General features: G+C 34.9%; 1 protein-coding gene across 1 annotated transcript in view; it reads right to left on the bottom strand.

Annotated features, from left to right (window-relative positions):
* Window positions 1-16,295, bottom strand: part of WTAP (WT1 associated protein) — an 81,883-nt gene that overhangs the window by 55,835 nt on the left and 9,753 nt on the right. Inside the window, exons 4-6 of the mRNA XM_053711172.1 lie at window positions 12,583-12,641; window positions 9,650-9,777; window positions 5,587-5,765 (exon numbers count right to left, since the gene is read on the bottom strand). Of these exons, the coding sequence (XP_053567147.1) occupies window positions 5,587-5,765; window positions 9,650-9,777; window positions 12,583-12,641 (366 nt within the window). The remainder of the gene's footprint in view (window positions 1-5,586; window positions 5,766-9,649; window positions 9,778-12,582; window positions 12,642-16,295) is intronic.

Raw genomic sequence — 16,295 nt, 5'->3', positions numbered from 1 at the left:
TGTCTAAAATGCATCACATCCTGTAGTATTCAAACAAATGTGTCCACTCCATCAAAGCAAATCTAACATGGTAGGTTTTAACGTACACAATATCCTGTTCAAGTAGGGAACGCAATAGATTTTCTATATTCTGTAAACTGCATCTTATTAAGATTAAAGTACTTACTATTACTAATTAGTCAAACTTAATATAATTTCCCCCAAATTCTATATACCTATTGGTCACGTGACAATTGCCTTGATGTATACCAAATGCAAAACTGTAAATTAACCTAATTGAGGTATTTTCTGTAGATCCCAATATATATAACACTATAATATCAATCTGTGTAAATCTATACCCTTATACCACATTTTCAGGCTGGTGTCAGTGCTTAGGTTATAAAGGGATATGAAACCCAAACATTTTTGTTTAATGATTCAGGTAGAGCATTTAATATTAAACAACTTTCCAATTTACTTCTATCTAATTTGCTTTGTTTTCATGGCATTAAATGTTTAAAAGCATACCTAGGTAGGCTCAGATGCAGCAGTGCACTTTTGGGAGCTAGCTGCCGATTGGTGCCTACACAAATGCCTGTTGTAATTGGCTCACCCATTGTGTTCACCTAGCTTCAAGTAGTGCACTGTTGCTTCTTTGGGGAAAGTTTGAGGCCCTCTATTAACTTTTCACTTATACTAATGAAATGTGCATTATTTTTTTTGTACCTTTTTTTTGGTATGAAATGGATGTTGCTGGTGATCATACAAAAAACAAGGAACACATTACATAAACAATTTGTAGTAGGTATTAGTGGGATATAAATGATGGTTACACTGAACCATGGTTTCTATAGGGAGAAGCTTCAACAAGCCTAGAAACAACCCCCTTTTTTTCTTTCAGTAATTCATTTTGAAATATGCTTTCCATGTGACCTTTGTAATGTTATCCTGTGTCATAGCCACTTTCTTAAAATGTCACAAAACTGTAAACTAAGAAAACATCTTAGTACAATGACTTGCTCATGTGATTGTCCCTCACATAGACATGCGGATGAAAAGGGATGTTTACTTTTACCCCTAATATTACAATCTAACTGCTTTCCTTTTGAAATATTTTTATTTTCTTATTTAGTCTTATTCATAAAACCAAAGTGCTGTACAGCCTCAGCGGACTACCATGGCGCAGCTTGCCCAAAGCAGCCTTTTTTTTTTTAGAGCAGATAAAATAAAAAGGGAGTTCTTCTGACTGCTTGAATTTATTGATGAAAACCATGGGCAGTAATCGTGATCCATCGCGGAATCGAAACGTTGACAGGATAATCGTAATCTAAACGTGAGCCCAGTAAAGATGCGCACCCCTATTGTCCATGGCAGGTGAATTACAAATTATTCAACATTATGCTCAAAGCTGAGGTTTTTTTTTTTTTGTTTCATTGGTAGTATTCTCCATCTTTACCAATAGAATTGTTGACAATTTTACAAACGATTCAACCATTGTTTTTAAAAGATGTGCTGGGATGTATCATGAATTGTCTTGCTAGCCTGATTAAATCGTGGATTATTTTGTATTTACTTGAAGAAAAGTCACCATTAAAACTAGGAATAAGAGTAAAAACGTTTTAATTGCTCAGGTGGAACTCTCAAAATGGCTTCGACTTTCAGTTGTATTAACACAAAATCATAAATCTTCTGCTGTGTAAGATCTGTAGGAAGAGACTTTGAATTAAACATGGTAAACTATTTTTACAGTATCTCGAGAGAGGTGTGTGTGTGTGTGTGTGTGTGTGGGGGGGGATGGTTATCATCTGAATTAATGTTTCAGATTTAAAATTTTGAGTTATAGTGAGGGGCAGTTTTAAAAGTAGCATAATGGAACCTCTAATACATACAAGTAAGGAGAGGTACTTACCAGTATACATACAAAAATATCCCAGCAGGCAGCAGAGAAAGAAAGAACAGCTAGTACACGTCTCCTGATACTACAAGCTAACATAAGGAACAGTGCACATGGCAGCACATCCCAATATGGCGCTGGCCAAAGATCATTATCCACCAAATTAAAACATGCTAAAATCGCAAACACCTGTGGTGTTACAAACCTATGGGCCCTTCAAGCCAATAAAAACAATTACGTAGTGCAACAACTAAAAGCAAATCTAGCATTTCTGAACACCCTGTCCGTAGGACAGAAAAACAAAAATATGATGGCCAAAGACAGGGGGCATGGCATATACAACAAAGGGATGTTATCCTTAGGGTTTTTTGCGCTGAAACTCATGGAAGAAAATACGTTTTCATTGTTTTTGTGCTTATATACATATATATTTTTGTGCCCCATTAGATTGTGCCGTTTTATTTTTGCACTCTGCCATTTTTTGCGTTCTGTCATTAGTTTGGCACCCCAATACATATTTTTGGGGCTCCAATATAAATTGTGCCTTGTAGAGCCCTTAAATGTAACATTGCTTCTACAACTGGTAGAGAATAGATTTATAAATGCTGTTCTCCACAGTAGTTATGGAGAACTTTAATGCGTGCATTTAAAGAACTTTCAGTCCGATGATAAATTTGCAACTAGTCAAATGAATAAGTACTACAGGAAATATGTCTAAAAGGATCTTATTTAACCCCCCTTTTTTGGAGCACGTGCTCTCCAAGGAGAATGGAAACACAGTAGGAGAATTTTACAGTTGAAGTTGCCCTTTTTTTAAGCACATTTTTGAATGAAAAATATTTGCATATTTAGGAGCAAATATAGGAGAATAGCAATGAAATCGTGCACTAGAGTGGGTAAAGAAAAGATGCCCAGCGAATGCAGAACAGGAAAATAGGCAAAACACTGTGCTGACAGCTTGGATGGATGTAGAAATAATTTGGAACAATAGAGAAAGAACACAAATAAAAATGAACGTTAGAGAAAAGTGAGAGAATGGGGTTCATAGATAGAGATATATATATATATATATATATATATATAAGATTTATGCTAAATTTGTGTAGTGTGTACAGAGAACCGACGCCTCATAATACAAGAATGCCATTCAATTGAGTATTTATATGACTGAGAACAAGCAATTTACCAACTGTGCAGTGCTATGTTGACAAGTTATATGAGCTAGAGCACACAGTGATCAGTACATGATTGACTTGTACTGCTGCATACCATAGGTTTTTTATTTCATTGTGTGGGTTTAACAAAATGCAAGATTAAAGTTGGGGAATGCAAAATGGTCAAAAAATATGTCCGATTCTGTATCAATTTCTAAGCCCTTAAAGGCAGCCTCTTATCTAAATTCATGACAGCTTTTCACAGTAAAAGGGTGTTAGTTCATGTGTGCCATATAGATAAATAACTCCATGGGCGTGAGCACAATGTTAAGAGTCAGCACTAATTGCCTGAAATGCAGAGGCTTAGATACAAGGTAATCAGAGGTAAAAAGTATATTAATATAACTATGTTGGTTAGGCAAAACTGGGTAATGGGTAATAAAGGGATCATCTTTTTAAACAAAAAACATTTTTTGTTGTTTACCGTCCCTTTAAATGTTCATTTAATAGCTTACTAGAGATACCATTTATTGATAATCTTAAATGAGTAAGATGGTCTTCCCATAGTTGTAAAATAACACACATTAAAGTGCCATAAAACAGGTTGAGATCTGTGCATATCTTAAAAGGGCTGATTAATTTAAAAGTTTGCATTTAAAAAAAAAAAAAAAAAAAAAGTTTAATTGCCTGCAAGTATTTTAAAATAATTTTAAAAAATAAGCAAAATGAATTACATAGCTAAGCTGCCTGGAGCAGCTAACTCCACCCCTCTTATCAGTGTTTAGGCACAGACATTGTATTCCAACTGAGCTCACAGCTTCTAGGCATGCTCCAACAGATAATCCCTATTCACTTTTGCATTTTACCAAAAGAACAAACAGATACAGCCATAAAAGGAATTGTGTGGGGGGAGTTAGAGCTTTACAATTCAGAAACTAAAAAGAAGGTTAATGACGAGGCACTGCAGTATACATGTGCAGGTAAAGTAATTAAAGTACATATTATATTACTTTGTCTCTATCCCAACTTGTTTTATGTCCCTTTAACAGGATATGCAAACCCAGCATGCATGCAAAATATCGTATTAACTCCATTACACAAAAAATAAATACAAACGTGGATTATGAAGGGTATTTATATAGGGGTACTAGTCAAGTTTACCTGTCATCAAGTTGATCACAACGGTTCAATGTCAAAATGGTTTTGCAGTTTCATAATTTGATCAGGTAAGCAAGTAAAGTAACAGTATTAAATTATTTTTAGAAAACAAAGATCAAGAAGAACAAAGAGGAAAGAGCAATTTGGTATGCAGAAATTTACACAACCTTAATATTGAAAACCTGGATTTATCTGAGGAGTAAAAATGTTAAATTCAAAAATGTGTGTAACACTGTTAATAACTGTAGATAATACAAAATAGAAGTAATCATACAGATATCACTGACTTATAATCTGAAAAAGCATGGTATTTGAAAACCAATTACCCTTGTCTGACATGAACATAAATACCAAAATTAAATGCTTGATATTCATCTAGGTCATTGAATGTAATAACATTTTTTCCATGTGGTTTTAACAAATGCAGCAAACCTCTCAATAAATTAAAAATATATAAATAAAAAGGGAGGTGAAATAACCCTGCCTCCCCCCAGGGTACGTCAAGTATTAAATTATTTGTTACTAGCTTTATGAAAAAGGGGGGGGGGGGGGGGAGATAAAGTTAGTAGAAACTTTTTTATGTGCCTAGCACAGTATATAAACTAAATAAATAAAAATTCCAACACTTATACTATCCATCATTTAGCCCAGAGAACTTGAAACAGTCTAAAATACAGCTGTGAACTACAAATATAATACAAGCTGGTTGCACAGAGGCATGCACTACTCTGGTATGAGCTTGGCTCATTAATACATGCCTATGGCTACTAGCTGATGTGCCCTTTAAAAAAAAAAAAAAAAAAAAAAAAAAAAATCACCTTAAAAATTTTACCCAGCGAACAGTTTACAATCATGAAGTCCAGAGTCTTATTTGGAAATACCAACTTAGTGTCTATAAGTCACTAGGCTCAATATTAAGAGCAAGGAACATTCCAACTTTTACATATAATGGGAATTTTACATGTTCAAATCATGATTTATAGCAAAAGAAAAAAAAAATCACTAGGTTCTTTCCTCCATAAAAGGCTGCCGACACAACGTGCCAGACTAAAGACTTCTTTTGCTCCCTGTATTCTTCAAAACAGAATGTTTTTTTTGCAAGTGTCTAAGTGTTCTAGGTATGGGGGTACTGCCGGCTGTGGCCACTTCTTCGGAATAGTCCGACGCTCTCAGGCCTTTGAAGCAAATGAGGGGAGGAAAATAAAAAGCTGAAATACAAGGTTCATCTGGTAAGTTTTACATTTAGCATAATAAGCTGGACAGTGTAAGAATGAGGCTTTTTGGCTCAAAAGAGTCTGAGTCTCGGTGTGCAAAACGAGAACTTGGCCATCCCACAAGAGCATTCTCGCAGTGGGACTGTCAGAAAAGTCTTGACTGGGGAGTATTTGGTTTGTTTACCTATCAGGCGTAAATTTCCAGGCACTCAGTTCATTTTGGGCTTGTTCCAGTTTGTCTTTAGTCTGTTCCAGTTCACCTTTCATTTTGAGGAAAAACAAGTTGATGGCTGGGTCGACCATGGTTGTTCTCAGCTGGGCAACGCTTGGCTGCTGTACTTGCTTGAGGTGCTGTATCTGGTTCTGCACAGAGGAACCAAAGAGATTGTTACTAGCATATCACCAGTGCAACAATACCATTTGGCAGAAGCAGAAAAGCAATATTAATCGGTTTGAGATGGAAAAAAAGGACAAGTCAAAATTATACCTTCAAGATTCTGAGAGCGCAAACAATTTGAAGAAACATTCCTATTATCAAACTAAGCACATTATTTTTATATGCACACTTTGAGACGCCAGCTACTACTGAGCATGTGCAAGAGTTCAGTGTATACATATAGGAGGCAGGGAAATAGAAAATGCCAAATGTGTCAGAAAAAAAACTGCTCATTTGATTTGAAATTTAGAGTATTATGCATGGTCTTTTTTATTAGACATTTGTTAAATATGCAATTCTACTGTATTGAATGGTCCTTTTTAAGCTTTTTCCTACATTTAGCATTGTACCAGCAACACACAGGCACAAAGATAGCTAAATGCATATGCATCTAACTTCTTCAGCGTATCTATGCTCCAAACACAAGGAACCAAGTGCATCTCAGTTTAAATTTTCAAATTAAACTTAAACAAAGTTTTTTTTTTTTTAATGAACATAAAAAAGGTAGCAACGTTTATAGCCAATTGTGAATACATTAACTCATTACAAATGTTTCAGAATACCTAGTTACCTGAAAAAGCTTTGCAACCACCATTTACTTGTGATTAATGTGATGGTAAACTCTTCCATTTATAAAAACAAATCCGAAATGTTAGCAATATTTTAGATGGAGTTTAACTTCAACTTTAAGTTGTAATAAAGATGCGCTGTAACTTACTTTTTTAATGAAGATATGAAATTAAAATACACTGTGGTCCAGCTGCCCACTTCAAATCTAAATTTTTCAGTGAGCCAAAGGTTTGAATTGTTCTCCAATCAGTACACTCCCCTTAAGGCACTTTTGTTGTAGCAAGAGCGCTGATTGGAGAACAATTTAGACAGTTAGCTCACAGAAAAATTGATTTGACGTGGAGTATTTGAATTTGATATCTATATTAAAAAGTAAGTTATAAAGCTTGTAAGATACAGCGCACCTTCATTACAACTGCTAAATTAAACTCCATCTAAAATATCACTAACACTCCGGATCTGTTTTTATAAAAGGGGAGGTAATACCATCACTTTAAATAGCTTTCTGAAACTATTAGCAGTGCTGAAAAGTTTGTGATACAGAGTATTGCCAAGCTGTGATGTTGCAAGGAAGACTTGTGGTTCAGCAGGGAAAATACTTTTTTCATAACTTTCCTAGATACTGACTTGCATGGATATCGAAGATTAGACTTTAAAGCAGTATGCTTTTCTTGTGTTTGTTTAAACACTTTCTTATGTAGTATTAAAAGTAATGTTTATTCACTGAAAATAATTAAGTGAAAAAAAAAAAAAAAAAAAAAAGGTTCACAAAAAAAGTTTGTGAATAAATACAGCACACATACTTAAAGGGCCATAATACCCAAATGTTTAAACACTTGAAAGTGATGCAGCATTGCTGTAAAAAGCAGACTAGAAAATATAGGTGGCCTTCGGTTTACAACGGTTCAATTTGCACCGTTTCAGAATAACAACCTTTTTTTCCAGTCATGTGACTGCTATTGAAAAGCATTGAGAAGCAGTGCATTGATTAAAATACACAGTAGGTGGAGCTGTCCGCTTGTGTTACAGCAAAAATATGCAAGCCAAGCAAGCTGAAATTAATCAGTTTAACCTGAGCTATCGAACAGCTTGCAAAGGAACTTCCTGTCTATAAATCAGTCCAGATTGGAATGCATAGAAAGAACTGTTTGCAGAAAAATGCAAGTAAAGTCTGTGTTGTGTGATTATTTTATTAGGTTTATAATGCTGTTTAGCAAATGTTTTTGTTCATTTAACTTAGTTTAATTATATATTCTGTGTTGTGTGGTTATTTTATTAGGTTTATAATGCTGTTTAGCATTTAAAGTCTTCATTTCAAAGCTTTAAAATAATGTATTAGGTGTTACTTATGTGAATTTTGAGAGGGGCCTGGAACCTAACTCCCTCACTTCCCGTTGACTTACATTATAAACTGGGTTTCAATTTACAACGGTTAGTTTTACAACCATACCTTCTGGAACCTAACCCTGGCGTAAACTGAGGGCTACCTGTATCTCCTGAACAACTTTATGTAAAAAAGAAAGATATTTTACCTCAAAAGTTCCTCAGTAGCCACCTCCCATTGTAAAGGATTTCTAAGCAGCATTTTAGTGCGTCTGTCCTGGGACAGCTTAGGGGATGAGCCTTGTGCACTCTATTATTTCCCTATTCAGCTTACTATGAAATCTCATGAGAGTTAAGTAAAATCTCATGAGATCACAGTAAAAGAGTTCATGACCTCAGCACTGCTGATGCTGATTGGTTGCTGTTCATTTCTTCATTTTTTTTATATTATTTTTACCTGCAGCTGGGAACAGCCGAGTATAACTTTTTACACAGAACTTTGCTGAGCTGAGGAAATTGTGAGGTAAAATATCTTCCTTTTCTTACATAGAGATGCTCAGGGGATATTTTCCGGTCAGCTTTTTACAGTTATACTGCATCAGTTTCAAGTGATTTAGCATATGAGTATTATGTCCCTTTAAAGTTGCAGATGGAATTAAAGTCAAAGTTGCAGATGGAATTAAAGTCTCTTTAAAGCTAACTGGCATTGCTTTTAAAGTTTAAGGCATTTAAAAGTGGCTGAAAATAGTGGCACCATAGAAGTTTATAATGTTTAAATGGCATGACTGTTATAGTAAGATGTAGTAAATATTGTTTTACATTCTTAAATTATGATAAAACATGATTTTGCTTTCTGCAAGCAAAAGAAAACGGCACTTGAGGTGCTCTGGAGAGAGTGGATAGCAACATTTGCTGCCTCTGGATGGCTTGTAGGGTATTCTGGGAACCTGTATGATAAACCTATATTATAAAGCCAGTCTACTAGGATAATAAAAGGTTTCTGATTATCAACTAGAAACTAAGTTATCCAAATCTTACCGTATGTTTACGTTCAAAACTGTAATACAAAATTCAAAACTATTTCACATTTTACTAGAATTTTAGAAAACAGCGTATAAAACAATTCCAGAGATAAAATGTCTAGTTAAACAACTAAACTAACAGAGCATCTTAGTATCAGCAATTTGTATGAACACTTTTTTACGATTGGCACAAAGGTAAGAAATTGCCTGCATTCAACCTTTTTTTAGTTTTGTCCAGCACTATAAAACATTAGCTTGATAGAAAAGGAACTGGTGTGTTTCCATTTTTGTGTACTCTGTGTAGAAACGTTTCAGCACTATGAAAAACAAATTTTCTAAAAAAGTCCTAATTGTTTCTGGTCTTAAAACCCAATGCCTGCTACAAATATACTGGATTCCTTTTTGTTTTTATTTTTAACTGCCCACAACATCTATATTTGTTACAATTCATACTTTCACAACATGTTCCATGTATTCCTTTCATAACTAATCTAATAAAATGTGTTGTGAATATACTGTAAAAGTGACATTAAACAAACCTTTCAATAAAGGTTTTGTCCTATTTTTGTTACTAGCTAGCAGAGAAAGAAACCTATGTATCACCACAGTGGTGGACACTGCTTTTTGGGCACACAAAAAACAAACAAAACACTTCTTTAATTTAAACAACAAATCCTTTGTATAATTCTTCAATTTGTTTTGAATAAATCATTCTGTCTAGCATTTTAGTGTTAAACGTCCCTTTTCATCTTGGTATAGATGTTAACTGAATTATACACTAAAAATCTTTTATATATGAATACACTTTCATTCGTAGACATTTCATTTCTCCATCCCAAGAAATATGCATTAAAGCGAAGTAGCAGGTCTTATTCTGAAATAAAAACTTAACTCACCGTGCATTCTTGCATTTCTTGCTCTTTAGTAGCTAATCTCATCACTAGTATGTTTTCTCTTCTTGCAGACTCTTGCTGTTGCTGCTTTAACTTTTCTTCAGACTCACGTAATCCAGTAACATCATTGGCTGAAGAAAAAAAAAAAAAAAAAGGTTTCATCAGTGTTTGCTATGTTAACAGTTTAAAAAAAACAAACAAACACCTTTTAAAGGTGAAACCAAGTATACACTAAATAGCAAGCTGAAATATAGACCTTTAAAGGGACAGTCAACACTTACTTTAACATGTTTTTATATTGAAAATAACAAAACGGAGGTCCGCCTACACTATACCCCTCCTGCCTTGCCGCCTTGCTTCTGTCCTAATCAGCGGCGCTAACTACTCTAATACCCGGTAAATATGGATGCCGGACTCCCCCCACCATTACGTAGCTGCCTTCTTCTTCAACTGATAAGCAAATCAGAATCCAGTCCTCGGACTGAAATTGCACGCGCTTGCAATTTCTGTCCGATGCCTGGATTCTGATTTGCTTATAAGTTGAAGAAGAAGGCAGCTACGTAATGGTGGGGGGAGTCCGGCATCCATATTTACTGGGTATTAGAGTAGTTAGCGCCGCTGATTAGGACAGAAGCAAGGCGGCAAGGCAGGAGGGGTATAGTGTAGGCGGACCTCCGTTTTGTTATTTTCAATATAAAAACATGTTAAAGTAAGTGTTGACTGTCCCTTTAAGATATTTCAGACGCCCTTTAAACAATTCAAACATGGTAAAGCATATAGCTTTTAACCAAGCAGCAAGAGTGCACAACGGTAAAAAAAGGATATTGGAGAACACATGATATAACATCTAAATGTAAAGTTACTATCATTTACGGTGTGAAAAACAGTATGAGAGGGAACTAAAAAGAAATTAAACTAAACTAGGGGTTAACATATGTTTAGAATTTATGAGCCTGTAAGAACATTTAGGATCCAGACAGTGGTATTTGTATATAGTTATATGGAGAATAACCCAAAAAGTTAGGAGCCAGGGTAAAATTCTAGGAGCCAGTGGCCCCCCTGGGTTTGTCAAGCCTGAACTAAACATTTGTGTTAGCTTTTTAAATTGCCCCAAAACATGCAGGGGTTAAAAAGGGACATAAAACCCATTTTTTTCTGTATCCTAATTCAGTGTGTGAAGATGAGCTATTTTTTTAGATACCTTTAAAGGAAAATTAGTTTAAATAAAGTTACAACAGTAACTGCCTTGTAATAGACATTGTTAAAATAATCTACATCCCTCTTTCAATAAAATGTTGGTTCTATGCCAATTTTACTTTTGAGGGGAAAAAAAAAAAAAAAAAAAAAAAAAAAGGCTCTACTAAACACATACTATATACATCAGGGATCAAGAAATTTAAAGTTGTGGTGCCAGTCACACATCTTTAGGAGCCAAACTGTGGTATTTGTTTATATATACACATGGAGAATTACCCAAATTTTATATATATAATTTAGTATAATATGTCTCCGTCTAGTTTTAATTTAGTCCTCAATTGTCAAACAGAATTTATAATTTGCAGAAAGATAATTTTATAAGAAATTGTTAACATTTGTATGAATTCAATTATTACAGAGTGGCACTCTACTGCGGTTCTTAATACATTATAAAGAAACAGTAACTGGAGAGAGGCTGGCCCACTTCAAAATGAGCAGTATCTTTTTTATTAACTGAATACCGGCTTTGTCTTTACAATAATTGCAATTTACTGAATAAAGCATTGAGAATTAATGATTTTTAATTTGCTCATATGGTGCCATATATAATAAAGATTTAGCATTTTTTCATCATAAAAACTTGAGGAATGCAATCTTTGCACACAGAATTGATCTGCAAACAAATTATTTTAAAACATTCTTCTCCAGTGTTACTTTCTAGATAAATATGGAAACACAATGCTTGCTTTAACTAATTGCTGGCATCATTGTTTCTATTTAGAAATCCCTTTTCCCCCCACAAACCATAGAGAGTACCTATGAAAAGGTCAATATTTGCAAAGATAGACACAGGTTGGGCATATACAAACTAGATTCTCTCTCTCTATAAAGTGTGTCTTGTGATTGATAACATTTGCACTGTTCCCCCCCACACACTTGATATGGCATCAGCCAAACATGGTTAGGAAGCTGAATCACAATTTTAATTAGCGACATAAAAAGGTGCCAAGATAACTATCCATTTGTTTCTGCCCACTCAATTATCTTTATCTTCTTTCATGGCATCTGCTCAATATTTCAATAAAAGGCATTTAGAAGAAAAATCTGATTGGTTTGACATTGTATAAAATAAAATAAAAATTCAACCCACCACATAAAAGTTGGATAGCACTGATCAACAGGCATACCTCGGAGATATTGCGGGTTTGATTCCAGACCATGGCAATGCTAGTCACAAACATGTTTTGGTTTCTCATTGCATATAAGTTAAGTTTACACTATACTGTAGTATATTAAGTGCGCAGCAGCATTAAGTCTAATGCTCTGTTCAGCTCCGAATGCTGAAGGCGGTGGCTCTTCTTGCAGCTCGCCTATTTTCACTGCTGCATTTATTCATGTGCAACAGCTAAAATCTGGATTTGTGGCAACAAAAATAGCTGAGCAGCATGAAGAGCCACGTTCTTCCATATTCTGAGGTAATTGCCACCTATATTATGTATATCTATATATCTCACTGTCTACATATTGTCTGAGTAGATTAAAATTTAGGGGAGTTTCAATTAAATTAGAAAAAAGGAAAAACACTATATTCAAAATCGTCAATTAATATTACATGCATGGGCATTTTTTCCCCCCCGTTTACCACTGGTAATGAATTTATAATACTTCAGCATTTGCTGAACAGGCTAGATATTCCATTAAAGCCTTTCGGAATTCACTATATAACACTTTGGACTTACAATTAAGATCAGTGTACTTGTTCTCCAGAGCTTGAACGTATGCTTCATATTGCTTCCACCTATAGTTGAGAGGAAACAAAATTTTATACATAAATGTTAGCAAAGAATATCAAAGCATGAGCTTTAGATTGCAATACAAAACCTCAGTGGTAAACGAAGCTAGAGAACACAGATAAAGCACTTTTTAGGCAAACAAGACTCAACACAAGTTGAAAAGTTTATACATCTAAATTGTGTGCTAGTAGTAACTAAAGGCAGAAATTTTGACGATCTCTAGTCCCTACTGTCACACTTGCCACCATCGAGGTTGCTTATATAGCATTTCTACACACTGCTCAAGACAAGCACTGTCCTGAGCCTACTTTAGTATGCTTTTAACAAAAACAGGGCAATTTGTAACCAAGGGGACTAAGAGAATGGCACATTTTAAGATTACAAAAAAAAAAAAAAAAAAAACACCACACAAAAAACAACAACAAAACACACAAAATAACATGACTGACCATTATAGGCAGTCTAGTTGAGCTTCATTCAAAGACGGCCAGTGTATCCGCTCCATTCAGTTATATAATTTACTGTGGCTCTCTTGTGATGTCATTTTAAATCTTAACATGACTTGACTAATTTACTTATGAGCTTAGTCAACCCACAAATATTTTTTGTGGGACATATAAAAGTATAAACTACAGCATGTGTGCCCATTTACATGGATTATCAAGCTACTACAGGGTGTGCAAAACAGTTTACTGCTTGCATATAAAGATTATGCGTTTTAATAACATGGCTCCTTTAGGGGCATTGGAAAAAGGTAGAGCACCAAAAAAGGAAAGAGAAATGTTAATAAACAAAAAAAATGGAGGGCTATGGTCTACTGGCCTGAATACTAAAAAGGCTGAGCAAATTTCTGTTTCACGCATTCCAAAAATGTGTAAACTGCATTTAAAAGGCCATTTCAAGTCCATGTAAAGAGATCAGACATTTCAAAAGACAGAAAAGGAAGAAATCCAACCAAAATGTTTGCGAGATAGAAACACCATTGGGAAAGATGCATTGTGTAAATGCTTGTCTGTATTACAAACTTCTAGACACAATTCTGGGCAAATTGAAATTAAAGTGAGAGTAAAAACCTAGCAATTTTAATATAAAAGGTTTAGCTATGCATTGTAAGAAAACGGACCTGTACTTTTATTTCGACCCCCTTGTCATAGAACTGAAAAAAACTGCAGACTTCTTAAGGCTTCTCTAATTCACTTAACAGGTAAGAACCGCAGAATAGTGCCCACTATACTAATGACCATGGCTAGACTTATCAGCGGACTCAAGCCCAGATTGGCAAATAGTTTTCTTTATTTCACATACAAAAGAAGTGCATTTACTTACAAAATGTGTCTTTTTAATTTCAAATAAAAGGTGAATGGATATCAGTATCTTGTTTTGCCTGCTGCAGCCCATTGTCGTAGAGTTACTTTCTTATATATTCACCTTGTGATCTTCGTTTCTGTTTGAACTGCTTATTTTGGGTGCGCTACTTCTTGTACTTTGGAATTTATTGTCATAGTTTATATTAGTGATGGGACTAATTATGTTTGTGTGTTGTTTCCTGGATGAGCACTTGCAGGGGCTGCACCTGAAGATGGACAGAGACTACTGACGAACCATTTGCACACCACTACAGTGAACAATTAGGCTCAGTTTGTTTGCCTTACAGTATTGAACCATTATAGATATAAATCTTTAATAAAGATTGTTTTAAAAATATGTAGGTGATGCTCTGTCACAGTGCCAACTGATGGGACAAGGTAGACGTTATAGCAACAGGAAGCATTGTAATCTTCTGCATCTTCGCTGCCAGTGAGGGCTTGTAATGCGTTGCAGAGTTCTCCTAACAGTCAAGGAGCTAATAATCCGTAAACATGTGTGCGAGTCTTGCCTGGGTGATTTGGTTAAAAAGGCTCAAAGCGTTACTTTAGTGATATCTTTATCCCTGCATCATTTATTGGTAACCTTGCTGCTTGTTCAGGCAGCAATGTGCACAGATTAGTTTTAATTAAATAACTTCTCACATTAAAGGGACAGTCTAGTTCAAAATAAACTTTCATGATTCATATAGAGAATGTAATTTTTTTTTCTTCCCAATTTACTAGTATCACCAATTTTGCTTTGTTCTCTTGGTATTCTTAGTTGAAAGCTAAACCAAGGAGGTACATATGCTAATTTCTAAGACCATGAAGGCCGACTCTTCTCTCAGGGCATTTTGACAGTTTTCCACCACTAGAGGGTGTTAGTTCATGTGTGTCATATAGATAACACTGTTCTCACGCACATGAAGTTCCAGGGAGCCAGAGGATTAATTTAAGCTCAACTGGAGCTTTTTTGTAAGTATATTAGATTTGTATAGGTTAAACTCTTATGGACTTCAGTCTTTTTTTTCAACCTCATTTACTATGTTACTATGTCATGCAGAACATAATGCACATCTATGAGTTTATTTTTTCCTTTTCAAGATTATTGGCAATCTGGGTACACAAAAATGCCTCCCCCTTGGTATAGAACATCCCATCTATATAATGTGGCAGGCGTTTTATATATTATCTCCAAAAATGGAGCCACCCTTAAAGGGACATGAAACTATTTTTTCTTTCATGGTTCATATAGAGCATGTGATTTCAAACAACTTTTCAATTTACTTCTATTATCTAATTTGTTTTGTTCTATTTATATCCATTGTTGCAAAGGATACCTAGGTAGACTCAGGAGCTATGGCTGCACATATATGCCTGGTGTTATTGGCTCACCCAATGCATTCAGCTAGCTCCCCGTAGTGCATTCTCTATCTGAATTATGGAAGAAAAATGTTGCATTTCATGTCCCTTTAAGGGATTCCAGCATATGAAAGGCATGGGAAAAATAGTGTCACCAAGTTGATTATGAAACTTGTAGCGTTAGCAATGCTCTATTTTAAATGTTAGCATCTCTTACCAAAAATATGAATTCAACAAATTAATATAAAATCAATAAGGTGTATTAAATACTAGGTGTTCTTGCATTTCCACTGCTCCTTTAAAGGGACATTGTACACTAGATTTTTCTTTGCATAAACGCTTTGTAGATTATCCATTTATATAGCCCACATGGGAGGGTTTTTATAACATTGTATAGTTTTGCTTTTTTTTTTCATAACGTGCTGAATCTAAAACTCCCAACTAAGCCCCAAAGTATCAGATGTATACTATATACAGATTCCTGCTTGCTCGGCCCCTTTCAGTGGGTGTTCCAGCCTAACCTCATCAGCAGTGCTAAACTAGGAGCTTTTAAGTAAATTTTTATACTGGATGTTTATATCAGTATTTGTGCATATTCCCCTTTATAGTAGTGCCTATTACATGCAGTTAAATGAAAATTGGGGTAAATAAAGGTTTTTAAGTTAGAGTAACAAGATGGTGATGTCAGCATTACATTTAAAAAACAATCAAGGAACATTGGACATTAAAAGCTACATGATTGCCCTCAGCCCCTTTCAGTGGGTGTCCCAGTCTAACTTTATCACAGCTAATTATTCAGTGCTAAATTGGGAGCTTTTAATCAAGTTTTTAAAAGGTTTTATATTGGATTTTTATATCAGTATCTGTGCATATTATTCTTTATAGTAGCATCAATTACATGTAGTTAAATGAAAATTGGTGTATACTGTCCCTTTAAATCTATATTTTAAA

This window comes from Bombina bombina, chromosome 4, assembly GCF_027579735.1.
Source record: "Bombina bombina isolate aBomBom1 chromosome 4, aBomBom1.pri, whole genome shotgun sequence".
Classification (NCBI taxonomy): domain Eukaryota; kingdom Metazoa; phylum Chordata; class Amphibia; order Anura; family Bombinatoridae; genus Bombina; species Bombina bombina.
Note: the sequence above shows the minus strand (reverse complement) of the source record. Positions and strands in the feature narration are given on the sequence as shown.